Source organism: Pongo abelii, chromosome 19, assembly GCF_028885655.2.
Source record: "Pongo abelii isolate AG06213 chromosome 19, NHGRI_mPonAbe1-v2.0_pri, whole genome shotgun sequence".
Taxonomy (NCBI): domain Eukaryota; kingdom Metazoa; phylum Chordata; class Mammalia; order Primates; family Hominidae; genus Pongo; species Pongo abelii.
Window position 1 is genome coordinate 66,252,689 of NC_072004.2, and position 13,785 is coordinate 66,266,473.

At 43.9% G+C, this 13,785-nt stretch overlaps 1 protein-coding gene across 2 annotated transcripts in view; it reads right to left on the minus strand.

Moving 5' to 3' along the window:
• The window catches only part of KAT7 (lysine acetyltransferase 7), a 40,387-nt gene extending 28,953 nt beyond the window's left edge, over positions 1-11,434 (minus strand). Inside the window, exons 1-4 of one of the 2 annotated variants that reach the window (XM_009236595.4) lie at positions 11,267-11,434; positions 8,058-8,205; positions 3,197-3,373; positions 1,556-1,795 (exon numbers count right to left, since the gene is read on the minus strand). In XM_009236595.4, coding sequence (XP_009234870.1) covers positions 1,556-1,795; positions 3,197-3,373; positions 8,058-8,205; positions 11,267-11,281 — 580 coding nt within the window. In that variant the 5' untranslated portion in view covers positions 11,282-11,434. The remainder of the gene's footprint in view (positions 1-1,555; positions 1,796-3,196; positions 3,374-8,057; positions 8,206-11,266) is intronic. The other variant, XM_024235541.3, reaches the window with a different exon arrangement.
• Positions 11,435-13,785: the final 2,351 nt, after the last annotated feature.

Here is a 13,785-nt window from a genome sequence, read left to right on the forward strand (position 1 = left end):
TGTGAACCTGGGAGGCGGAGCTTGCAGTGAGCCAAGATCGCGCCACTGCACTCCAGCCTGGGGGACAGAGCAAGACTCAGTCTCAAAAAAAAAAAAAAAAAAGGCCAGGAAACAATCCAAATTAATTAAACACTATAGAAAAGTTTTTTTCTGGGCATGGTGGCTCACGCTTGTAGTCCCAGCTACTCAGCAGGCTGAGTGGGGAGGATCGCTTGAGCCCAGGAGTTGAAGACCAACCTGAACAACACAGCAAAAACCTCATCACTAAAAAAGAGAAAAAAAAAAAAGCCAAGCTTGAAAGGCACGTGCCTGTAGTCCCAGCTACTTGGAAGGCTGAGATGGGAGGATCACTTAAGCCTAGGAGTTAAGGTTGCAGTGAGCTATGATCATGCCACTGCACCCCTGCCTGGGCAACAAAGTGAGACCCCTGTCTCTCTATAAAAACAAACAAAAGGCTCATGCCTGTAATCCCAGCACTCTGGGAGGCCAAGGCGTGCAGATCACAAGGTCAGGAGTTCGAGACCAGCCTGACCAACATGGCGAAACCCCATCTCTACTAAAAATACAAAAGTTAGGTGTGGTTGTGGGCATCTGTAATCCCAACTACTCAGGAGGTTGAAGCAGGAGAATCGCTTGAACCTGGGAGGCGGAGGCTGCAGTGAGCCGAGATCACACCACTGCACTCTAGCCTGGGCGACAGAGCGAGACTCCATCTCAAAAACAAACAAACAAACAAACAAAACACACTACAGAAAGTGTACTGTTGGCCTGTCAAGCAGCAACTTACTCTGTTCTACAGTTTTTCAAACTTGATAGCCACATGCAAAGGGTGAATTTGAGAAGTAGACCCAGTAGTGAAAGGCCCCTTACCTCCCAATCAGCATCTTTCAACTCTAGACAAAACCTTAAGCCCAATATTTGCACCTCAGCTCACCGAAGGTGCACAAATAAGGTTCAAACCACAAGAATCTCTGAAGTAATTCATTAAGGGGTAAAACTCATAAGAAAATAATACGATACTTATTTATCCCAGAAGAAATATTTTATCCTGTTTATATTTACTAAGTACACAAAGCAAGAGACCTAAAGCTACTAAAGTTACAGAAGGCCAGGGTCCCATGTGTACTCCTAATTTCACAGCCTCTTGACAGGAAATGTTTTTCTCATTTCCTTAACAGCTATGGCCATGCAACCACTATTCTGCACTACCTTATCCTTAACTAGTCCTCACTGAGTACAAGCTATGTGCCACGCAGTAAGATATTTGGAGATAGTCTTTTTTGCTTTTGCTAGGAAAATGAGGGAATTTTTCACTGGGAAAAGCTCTAGATAAACTGAATGGCTCATCATAGTTAATTTCCTTACAACCAGATCTATTATTATGGACCATCGGCCAAGAAGAGAAATGCTTTTATTCAATGAGCAACTCATTATCACTCAGCACATGATCACTGAAGAGCCTAAGAAGCTAAATCCCAACAGAACACAAAACATTTCTGGATGATCCTGGGAGAACCACAGAACAAAGGATGTCATGAAGCTGGGGCACACTGACCTAGAGAGTTACAGCCTGGTGTAGGACACTTCATATTGAAGTTGTAGCTTTCATGGAAGCGACGGCGCTTGGGGCGATGAGAGAGATCACTGCCTGAGTCCTTCAGGGACATGTCCTTGGCAATGCTCTCATCGTGAGACACATTGGGGCTGGAGATGTCTATGTCAGACTCAGAAGAAGGTGCGTTTCCAGTTGGAGTTCGAGGCGGTGACTCATCATGATCAGCTGTATTTTTAGTTTCTAAAGCAAAAGCAATTGGTAGAAGTTATGAGTGGAGTTCATTTATTTAGAAGTTTACTATTCAGAAGAGTTTATGGGCTTCCCAGATTCTTTTTCTATGATTTAACCAGTAACTTTCAGCTACTCAGCTGCCAGACGGCTAAATGGAAAATGAAGAGGCACTTCTACACCATTCATTTTGTGCAACTTTAAATTCTGATTAAAATTAAATTTGTACTTCATCTATTACACCTATCTGTATTTCTCCTGAGTTGCTAATCATGGATAATCAAATCTAGATGGAAATACATTTTTAAAATATTACTATCCCACTTCCCTTCCAGGAGATACACAGGACAGAAGATGAGTGACAGTGATTGTCTTTCTGGATGACACTGAACAGGCTTGGTGTAAGATGTGAATGGACTTAGATTCTTGAGTGAGCCTGTTTGTAGTCTAACAATTCAATCTTGAAATTCCAGACTCTAAATCAGGAATTGCAAACCAAATGCCTACAGGGGCTCAGCAAGGCCAAATAGACAGCTCATTGTCCATCTAAAGGGGACAACTACTATTCAACTCCAGCCAATTATTACTATGGGTGATTGGCCACCCAGTGTTCCCAGATCTTTTCATTGTTTAAAATAAACTATTAATCCAGGTTTTTATATGAAATCATTCTGTTTTCATACACTAGCAACAAATTTAAAAAATTTTAAACACTGTGCAAGCAAACCAACCAACCATGCGGACAGCTAGAAGTAAGTAGTTCACCAGTCTGTAACCTCTGCATTAAGAAATTTGGAGATAAATGGACTGAGAAGTATGGCTATAAGAAAAGTCTGCTTCAAGCCCTTTTCATCTGTGGTTAAGAAGGGCCCAGTCTCTTTTTCCTATTACAGGTCTGATTTAATATACTCCAGCTATTCTGGACCTTGAGAATATTCTGATATCAAACTGTCCTCAGCAAGGCGTAAGAAAGGAGGCGGGCACAGTGGCTCACACCTGTAATCCCAGCACTTTGGGAGGCTGAGGCAGGTGGATCACGAGGTCAGGCGATTGAGACCATCCTGGCTAACACAGTGAAACCCCGTCTCTACTAAAAATACAAAAAATTAGCCTGGCGTGGTGGCGGGTGCCTGTAGTCCCAGCTACTCACAAGGCTGAGGCAGGAGAATGGCGTGAACCCGGGAGGCAGAGCTTGCAGTGAGCCAAGATTGCGCCACTGCACTCTAGCCTGGGCAATAGAGCGAGACTCCGTCTCAAAAAAAAAAAAAAAAAAAAAAGACATAAGGAAGCAAGCAAACAGCATTCATCTAGCTGAAGTATTAGGCATCTACCTGCAGTGGCCCCAAGCCCTCCTTAAAAAGAATTTTACCCAGATGCTCTGTAATAGGTCTAAGTCATACCATACCCACTCACCTCTATCTGAAAAATCAACCACTTGCTCAGTTTCTGAGCCAGATGAACGAGTCTGCCGAAGAGGGTACTTTTTCGGTGTCACTGGGGTAGGCTGCTGCTGACTACGGGTCACTCTTCTGGTAGAGTAAGCAGGCTCCTCAGTGCCAAAAGACTGCAAATTTCGAACAGGACTGGAATCTGATCCCAATTTTAAAAGAAAATAAAGAAAAAAGATGGAAATCTGTTTTACTACCTATCCATATAATTTATTAGAATGTCGCTCCTCCTCTTCATATTTCACAAAATCCAACAAATCCTTAAAATATCTATTTATTAAATAAAATATAAGCAAAAGCGCCTAGCTCAGGTATACAGATGTAATGTAGTACAGCATTAATAAGTTTAGGTTCTGGAATTAGGACTGAACTTGATTCAACTCCACTCCACCATACCAACTAGCTGCAGCATCCTGGGCAAGTTATGTTCTCCAAGCCTGTTTCCTGACCTATTGAAAAGGAAAATACCAGCAGCACAGTCCTCATAACACTGTGGTGGGGAATAGGTGAGATAATGCATGTGAAGCACTTAACATGACCCGTGGTACACAGTGCTTTATAAATATTAACTGCATCCTCTCATTCTGCCCTTTTTCTAACCCACCATAAAACAGATATTCTATTACCAAAGATATAACAACAAACAAAACGATTTCCGTTCTTAAGGGGCTGATTTTTTTTCTTATTACCCTCTCTGGCACAATCATAATATATTCGTAAAGGTAAAGCAGGAATGCAGCATTTTGTTTTTTGGATGGAAAAACCTATTCTGAGGCACTCAGCAGCCCTTTTATATCTCTAACCTGATGACAAAGGAAATGAAGGAAATTCAAAGCTGAAATTAAAGCATTTTTTAAAAATATATGTAGATATGTTTTAGTTTTTTTGTGTGTTTTTTTTTATAAAGAGGCATGTTTAATCATAGCTTGCTCTTCAGAGATGACTACAGACTTCTAATCTATAATCCAGGAGTATATAACCATGCAGTACAGACCAATTAGCCAAATGTAAAATAAACTAGATTCTTACCACAACTACCCTATAAACATTGCAACTATTCTTTGCAAAAGGATCCTACATCTTATGTGAAAACACCTAGTGTAGGGGAACCAGAAACCTAGCTATGTGGCCAAAAGTAAAAACCAAAGGAAAAAATAACAATTCAATAGTTAATAGGTGAAAGCAGGAAATTTGTGCCCTTTACTGTGCTGCTGCTTTGGTCTTCTTACTTTTGTTCTTTTTGTCCCTTTTCTTCAGCCCATCCATGTTAGCACTCAGTAGGTTTGAATAAGCCATCTGAAACTTATTCACTTGCTTGGAGCTCCCCACAGTGCTGACCTTCTTTTTCCCATCGATAGCTCTTAACAGACACTTGTCTGAGGGCTCAAAGCCCTCCACAGAACCTTTCTTTGGAACAGGTTTGGTTCGCCCACCATACTTCTTCAAGGTGGTATAGATGCTGCCCAACATCCGGCACTTCTGGAAAAGTCTGGTCAGCTCCGTCAGGAACTCCTCGCTCTCCAACAACAACATTGTGGTGACGCTGGCTCAATTCCCTCCGCGTAAGTCCCTAGCAGTCTTAGTTTTGTTTTAACTGACATATAAGTGTACATATTTATGGAGTATACTGTGATGTGCTGATAGACGTATACATTGTGTAATGATGAAATCAAAATAATTAGCATATCCATATCTCAAACACTTGTCATTTCTTTGTGGTGAGAACATTCAAAATCCTCTCTAAAGTATATTTTATTTTTATTAATTAATTTTTTTTTCGGAGGGCGGGATGCACAGGCCAGGGCGTGGTGTCAGCCTCACTCTCTCACGGCTGCACCCCCCAACGTATATTTTAAAAACAAAAAATCTGAAGAAATCTTATAGATTCTCCAAAGAAGAAAACTGAAAATTTCCCAACTTTCGGGTGAGAAAAGTTAGCACAGAGCAAGGTTATCAATTTGTACATCTCCAAAGGGCCTCCTTTCACAATATGATCTACATTTTGCTCTAGGGAGGACCACCTTACATTGCTGACATTGTAAATGGTACCCCTGGAGTTGTGCAACTCTGTGGTCATGAGGTATGATAACCAGAAAGAGACTTGGCGCTTACGCATTTCCTAGCTGTTTTGAATATTTAGTTTTCAGGTGTCTAGCGCATGGTCAATTATACTTTCTACGAACTTTATGTCTTTTCCTTAGCATATGCTGTTCCATCTGCCGAGAATAACATATTCCCATCTTTCAACTTGTAAATTCCTATCAGAGCCTTTAAGACATCAGTGTGCAACTGGGCACGGCGGCTCACGCCTGTAATCCCAGCACTTTGGGAGGCCAAGGCAGGCAGATCACTTGAGATCAGGAGTTTAAGATGAGCCTGGACAACACAGCAAAACCCTGTCTCTACTAAAAATACAAAAAATAGCCAGGTATGGTGGTGCTCGCCTGTAATCCCAGCTACTTGGGAGGCTGGGGCAGGAGAATTCCTTGAACCTAGGAGGCGGAAGCTGCAGTGAGCCAAGATCATGCCACTGCACTCCAGCCTAGGCGACAGAGCGAGATTCTGTCTCAACAACAACAAAAAAGACTTCATCATTGTAGGAGTGCTGCCCTAAGTTGGCTATCCCACCTCTGGGCTTATGTAGTACTCTATGCAAACCCCTCTCACAGCCCTTGCCATAATTTATTCCCATGATTAATTTTCATATCTGTATCTTGCACTGAACTGTAAGATCCTTGAGGACAGGAACTATGATTTTTCTATCATGGTTCCTAGTACATAACATACTGCTTGAGTTATAGTAGCTATTTATCCATAATCTCATTGTGGTAAAAATTTAAAGCTTAAGAAATCAAGAGACAATAGCAATACTTTAGCTGAAATCCTAAATTCAAAAATAAAGTTAGGAACAGTTGTTAAAGAGGATATTCCCACTTTCTTGCTTGAAAAACTGATGGTTTTTCTCTCATTGTGCAACATACTCATATAAAAGTGACCAAAGCAGCAGGGCGTGGTGGCTCACGCCTATAATCCAAGCACTTTGGGAGGTCGAGGCAGGCAGACCATGAGGTCAAGAGATTGAGACTATACTGGCCAACATGGTGAAACCCCATCTCTACTAAAAATACAAAAATTAGCTGGGCATGGTGGCGTGCACCTGTAGTCCCAGCTACTTGCAGGCTGAGGCAGGAGAACTGCTTGAACCCAGGAGGCGGAAGTTGCAGTGAGCCAAGATCATGCCACTGCACTCAGCCTGGCGACAGAGCGAGACTCCATCTCAAAAAAAAAAAAAAAAATTAACCAAAGCAACACTGTTGAAGTGCTCAAAACATGTTGAAGTTTTTTTCCCTTAATCTATTATCACCTATTGATCATCAGCTTTCTGTATTAGCTCCAACCTTCTTTCCTCCTCAGGGAATACCAAAGCAGAGCCAGGAGGGTCAAGGGTACCCTCCAAATCTAACCCCAGATGCCTAAATGCACTAGAGATACTTGAAACTACCTTCCAACCCCAAGATTCTCGATTCCTTATTACCAAAGCAAAATTCCATTTTTCCACACTGATATTTTGGTACAACTATTAATATCTATCAAGTGTTTATTGGATTACATTCCAGAATTAAACATGGTTTTAGAAGTGGGCCTCTGCCAATAATAAGTCCAAGAGACTACAGATGCTCCTTGACTTATAATGGGGTTAAGTCTCAATAAAACCATCATAAGTTGCAAGTATTATAAGTTAAAAATGCATTTACAGGCTGAACATGGTGGCTCACATCTATAACCCCAGTACTTTGGGAGGCCAAGGTGGAAGGACTGCTTGAGTCCAGGAGTTTGAGACCAGCCTAGACAACATAAGACCTCGTCTCTACAAAAAACAAAGAAAACTAGCTAGGCATGGTGGCGTGCACCTGTAGTCCCAGCTACTCAGAAGGCTGAGGTGGGAGGACCACTTGAGCCAAGGAGGTCAAGGCTGCTGTGAGCCAAGATCACACCACTGCACTCCAACCTGTGCAACAGAGCACAAGACCCTGTCTCCAGAAAATAAAAAAAGCACTATACACCTAACCTACCGAGCATCATAGCTTAGCCTAGCCTACTTTAAATAGGCTCAAACCACTTACATTAGCCTACAATTGTGCACAATCATCTAACACAAAGCCTATTTTTAATAAAGTGTTGAATATTGCATATAATTTATTAAAGACAGTACACTGAAGAGTACTGGTTTACGCTCATGATCAAATGGCTGACTGGGAGTTACGGCTCACTGACTGGAGTTATGGCTCATTGCCACCGCTCAGCAACATGAGAAAATATTTGGGCCACATATCGCTGGCCCAGGACACGACCGAAATTCAAAATTCTAAAAGTTTCCACTGAATGCATACTGCTTTAGCACCACTGTAAAGTTAAAAAAAAAAAAAATTAAATCAAACCACCATAAGTCAGATATCATCTGGACTTCAAGTCCCTAAGCCTCAAACATTCAAACAGAAAGTGAAGGGATAACATTCCCATTTTACTGATGGAGACACTGCGATCTAAAAAAACAAACAAACAAACAAACAACTCAAGACATACGTGTGCCTCTATCCATTATACCATCCACAGTTCCTTTGGGTCTACAAATTGGATAGTAGCCCCCAACAGAAGCATTGTTAAAGACCTGACAACTCTGCATTCACTCTACATTTTACCAATCATCTGGTGCACTGTCATCTACACCAAGCCAAGGGACCAGTTTCCACATTAACTAGGAAAATAATGTGATGGGCCAGTCAGCCAGATGTGAAGAGTGGTAAGGAAAAATGAAGATTTTTTACCTTGAGAACTCTGGCTTAGCCTGGCTGAGGAACGGGTGACTCGAGCAGATCGTCGGGATGTGCCATCACTTTCTGAACTGTCTGTGTGCTCGAGATCTGTAGAAAAATCGGAATCTTCGGTTCCATCTGAACTACTGCCTGCATTCCTCTGTAATACCATAGATCCAGATATTAGCATAGAAGCATTTGGTCTAAGAGTTTGCATTAACATTGAAAATAAAACAAGCTGTGACACTGAAAACCCCAAGTTCAAACCTAAATAAGGATTCCACAAGCATTTCCCATCCTCCCAACCCCCAGGCAACTTCACTTTATTTAGAACACTTAAATGGAACAACCTACAAATAAGGGACTTTTGTTAAATAAATGAAGAGCTTCTGTTTCATTCGCTCTTGTTGCCCAGGCTGGAGTGCAAGGGCACAATCGTGGCTCACTGCAACCTCCGCCTCCCGGGTTCAAGTGATTCTCCTGCCTCAGCCTCCCGAGTAGCTGGGACTACAGGCGCCTGCCACCACGTCCAGCTAATTTTTGTATTTTTAGTAGAGACGGGGTTTCACTATGTTGGCCAGCCTGGTCTTGAACACCTGACCTCAGGCGATCCACCCGCCTTGGCCTCCCAAAGTGCTGGGATTACAGACATGAGCCACCACACCCGGCCATGAAGAGAATTAATTCTTACTGTATTAGCACTAAGTATTAACCAAGACCATTTGGAGATCAACATCACAAAAAAGGTCCACTGTAGTGAGAAAATCGTTGGTGCTGGACCTCATTTAACTTACAGTAGCTTTCGTTCAATGTCTCCATGAAAAGCTATCACATTTTTTAAAAACCACATACTATCTCAAAATATCATGGACCACAACTCTAATCCCAAAAGAATTTAAGCAGAAAAAGATGAAAATTGTTAGTGCGTATGCCATCTATCCTTGAAGTTTCTCCACATGAAAGCCATCTATCTTCCAAAAAGACAGCTTGCACATGAAGACTCATGGGTATTCAAAAACAGTTGTTTTCAAAACCATCTTTTCAATGAACAAGTATTTGTCAATTATTATCCTCCTGAGGAGTTCTTTCTTAGCCATAAAGATAACTTTTATCAATCAAGCACTAACGCTATACCCTTTATAAAACCAAAAAGGAAAAAATATTTGCTAAAAACAATACAAAGATTCACACTGTAAGTCCCAATTCTTTATTCAAAACCCTGAGGGCCAGTTGTGTTTAGAATTTGTAATTGTTTTGGATTTTTAGAAGGGGAGTACTTTGCATGTATCCTGCAAATACCACCCAATAACAAAACATAATAATATTTCTGCAGCAAAAAATATAAACAGTCACACTAAATGAGACACACAAAAACCATAAGTAGCCTCAGGACAGATTAAGACAGGTTTGCCGCCAAACAGGTTACTAAAAAAATGTACATTTTCAAGTAACTCCTGGTATTTGGGAAATTAAGAAAGAGGACTGTGGCCCTATTTCAAGGCACCAATATTATTCCTGCATTTGGTTAGCCTTAACATACATACCACCGGCCGGGCGTGGTGGCTCATGCCTGTAATCCCAGTAATTTGGGAGGCCGAGGCGGGTGGATCACCTGAGGTCAGGAGTTCGAAACCAGCCTGACCAACATGGTGAAACCCCGTCTCTATTAAACATACAAAAATTAGCTGGGCGTCATGGAATCCGACTGTAATCCCAGCTACTAGGGAGACTGAGGCAGGAGAATCGCTTGAACCCAGGAGGCGGAGGTTGCAGTGAGCCAACATCATGCCATTGCACTCCGACCTGGGAAACGAGCAAAACCTCGTCTCAAAAACAAACAAACAAACAAACAAACACATACATACCACCCACCAGCTGAGGTCATTTTGGGAGGCATTAAAAAGTGTACATTTTCAACCTGAAAAGCCTCTGTGAAGAGAAAGATTTCTATTGATATGAGTAAGAATACCACCCAGTTTTCCAAATACCTTAAGGGTAACCTGCCAGGAAATGAGCAAGAATCACAGAAAACGGCTGAAATGAAGGGGGAATCTTAAAAGTCACCATTATAGTCTAATTACCTAGATATTTAAAGCCTTGACGTGAGACTTGTTCCTTCCTGGCTTGATCCTGGAACTCAGCTCTTTTCTGTGGCTTTTACCAATATACCTCCCACTGTACTCCAGGGCAGACTTAACTGCTCCTTCACTTCCCTCCTGCAACATTTTGTATACACCTCCAAGCTGAGAACTTACTACATCCTTCTAAGGTTATTCATGTCTGTTTTCTCCTATTGGGCTGTGATACCCTTAAGCCAGGGATCACATCTAATTAATTTCTGAATCCTCAGCAACCACCGCGCAGAAAGTAGTCAATAGACATTTGTTGAACTGAGTTACATTTGTTCTACATTCTGGATCTGCCACTGATCCTGAGAGGCCTGAGTGGCTCGCGGCACTCCATGGACCTCCGTTAGTTCAGCTGTAAGAAGGAAGGACGGGGCCATTCCTGGCTGATCTTCTAAGTGCCTTCTAATTCTAGAAGTTTTTAGTTTTTACCAACTGCATTTTCTAGGCGCTGTCGAACTAGCAAATAAGGAAAGAGGCAACTGCTCGGAGGCAACTGGCCTGAGAGGGATCCCCTGGGAGTGGACGCTGACTTCCCACCACTCAGTCTTCTGCTTTGTTGTGCCCCTCACCTGGAAGGTAACGAGGCCTCCAAAACCCCGCCTCTGCACCTATCAGCGTCCCCGCTCGGAAAGGCGGGGATTCGGGCCACCCAATCGAGGTCCGCCTAAGCCGCGCCCCCACAGGACAGACTGCCAACCCCGACCAACCAGAAGAGGAGGGATCGTTCTCTCCAGCCAGTGGGAGAGCGCTGGGGCCGGGGCCAGACACCACCCCGCACGCGGGGAGGTGACCGTTGGGCCCAAACAGGCGGCGTCACCAGCCAATCAATATGCTTCCAGACGTTTCAGCGACCAATTAGGAAGAACGCCTCCGATCCAGGCAAGCAGAGGGCGGGAATAGTTGCAAGCATAGGCCGAGGCCAGGGTCGGGCCCACATTTTTCTGTTGGATATGGACAGAAGAGAGGGTGGCTGAACAAGGTTCGGGAGAGCGGGAAGTTGGGACCCAAGCACTGTGAGGCGTGGCCAACTGCGTCACGGTGCTCAATCGACTGTCCTTAGAAACCCGCCATCCCTCCTCTCCCGTTTCTCACCTTCCTTCGCGGCATTGCCGGCGGCTGCGGCCCGACGCTTCCGATTCGGGCAGCGGCGGCAGCAGCAGCAGGAACGGTGGCTCCGGCGGGCTCCGTGGCGGCCTCTGTAGCAGTCCCAATCCTGCGGACGATCCCTAGTGCCTCCTGCCTCTCAGCGTCTGGAGCGTTCTGCGCAGGCGCCGCGGGCTGAAGCGCTTTTTCCTTCACTTCCGGCTGGGTCTCGCGTCACCTGACATTACGGGCCAGAGAGGGTGCTGGGAGGTTCGATCATTTTGGTGAAGCTAGTGAGCGCCATTTTGAAGTTGGGCAGAAAGTGACTCCAGTGGTGGAACCCGGAGCCAACCATTTTTTAGTTACGTGAGTGGCTCTGTTTGTGGGCGTGGGTAGCCATTCTTGTTTGGGGCAGAAGCCTGACAGTTGATGTAAACGGTTCTCATCTTTACCTTGGGCAAAATTTCCCTTCCCGGTCGTTTTAATTTCTAGAGTCGAGGAAGGAAACCCCCCAGAACCCATCAGGTTGCTGAGATTAGATTTAACCCCTTCGTAGCCTGATTGTTTAAAGGACGTTTCCGTTTATTATATAAACTCAAAGTTGCGGAGGGATGTTTTGTAAAAGAAAGTTTGTATTTTAAGAACCATCCTGGTCTCGAAGGGATGGGAATGGGGAATTGAAAAAGGAACTAAAGGATAGCGTCCGCCATCAAGTTTCCTGTCTGGTAGAGGAGACATTGTCCTTGCCCTTAGCTAACAGCAAGTGAGTTAGTTGATGTCGCGGGGAGGAGGCAAAACCATTCTCCAGAAGCTGCAGCTCAAAGAATTCCCAATTTAACTCTGTGGCGAGCGCCCACTTCCTTCCCGCACTGTGTTTGGGTTTGAGACCACTGGGGGCCCTGGGGTGAAAAATGTGATTTGAAAGTGGGGAATGCAGTACCAGAGTCAGAAAAGCTTTGAACCCCACTTAGCTCAAATGACCTCTGGAATCCAGATGCTTGAGCAGAGAGTTACGAGGCGGAGGAAGAGGAAGGAATGTTTTTAGTGAAGTTGAAGCCCCCAAAAGAATGGACATTTAAATAATAATGAGAGGGCCTAGGAAGGAGAAGTTGGTCACAGATACTAGGCTGAAAGAAGCGCCTTAAGAAAAGGCTGGAAAGTGGAGAGCAGGCGTTGAGGAATTAATCTCTCCGGAGGAAAGGCCTTGAGAGGACCAAATCTTGGCCAATTGCGACTGGGTGGAACCCAAGCACGCTCAGTCATTAAGTTAGGATCCCGAACCCCAATTTCAAACTAAGGCCCCGTTAAGATGGAGATGTCCCCCAGGAGCAGGGCTAAAGAACAAAGAAGCAGAAAGTAAACATCTGATTGATGTGCTAAGTAAAGAACTCTGAAGAGTTAAAGTTCCAGACCTTTAGCCAGCACTCTCCTTGGGGATGTCCTGGGCCAGTGCTGACACAGGCAGCTTTTAGTATTTAATACTTAGCTTTTAGTGCTTAGTATAAATACCTTTGATAACCTACTTAGGTTGAACTGCACATAAGAACTTATTTGAAAATGGTTCACATTACTTCTTTGTAGCCCCTCACCACTTAAGCATTTAATTTCATACCATTACTCTGTTATTTTGCACTCACTGATACGTTCCTGAGGTTACATTTGAATGTTCTGGCTCCCCAACTGGTGGTAAGGATCTCTTACATTAAGAGCGTATCTCAATTATTTCATACCATCCTTCTTTTTTTTCTCTCTCTTCTTCTTTTTTTTTCTTTCAAGACAGAGTCTTGCTGTGTTGCCCAGGCTGGAGTGCAATGGCTGGATGTCAGCTCACTGCAAGCTCCACCTCGTGGGCTCAAAGGATTCTCTTGCCTCAGCCTCCCGAGTAGCTGGGACTGCAGGCGTGTGCCACCACACCCGGCTAATTTTTGTGTTTTTTGTAGAGACAGAGTTTCACCATGTTGCCCAGGCTGGTCTCAAACTACTGAGCTCAACTACTGTCTCAGCCTTCCAGAGTGCTGGGATTAAGGTGTGAGCCACCACTCCCAGCCATACCAGCCTTTCTTTTTTTTTTCTTTTTTTTTTTTGAGACAGGGTTTTGCTCTTGTTGCCAGGCTGGAGTGCAATGGCACGATCTCGGCTCACTGCAACCTCCGCCTCCCGGGTTCAGGCGATTCTCCTGCCTCAACCTCCCGAGTAGCTGAGATTACAGGTGCCTGCCACCACACCTGGCTACTTTTTGTATTTTTAGTAGAGACAGTGTTTCTCCATGTTGGTCAGGTTGGTCTTGAACTCCCAACCTCAGGTGATCCACCCGCCTCAGCCTCCCAAAGTGCTGGGATTACAGGTGTGAGCCACTGTGCCCGGCCCATACCATGCTTTCTAATGGTGCTCAAACCTTGTTCTTCCCACAGTAAATGCTTGCTACTCAGTAAGAATATCATTACTGTTTTACAGTCTCTGAATGTATAGCGCTCAGAGATGGTGAAGTTACCCTCCCTGGAAATTAGTGTTTTAGAATAAGATCTTTT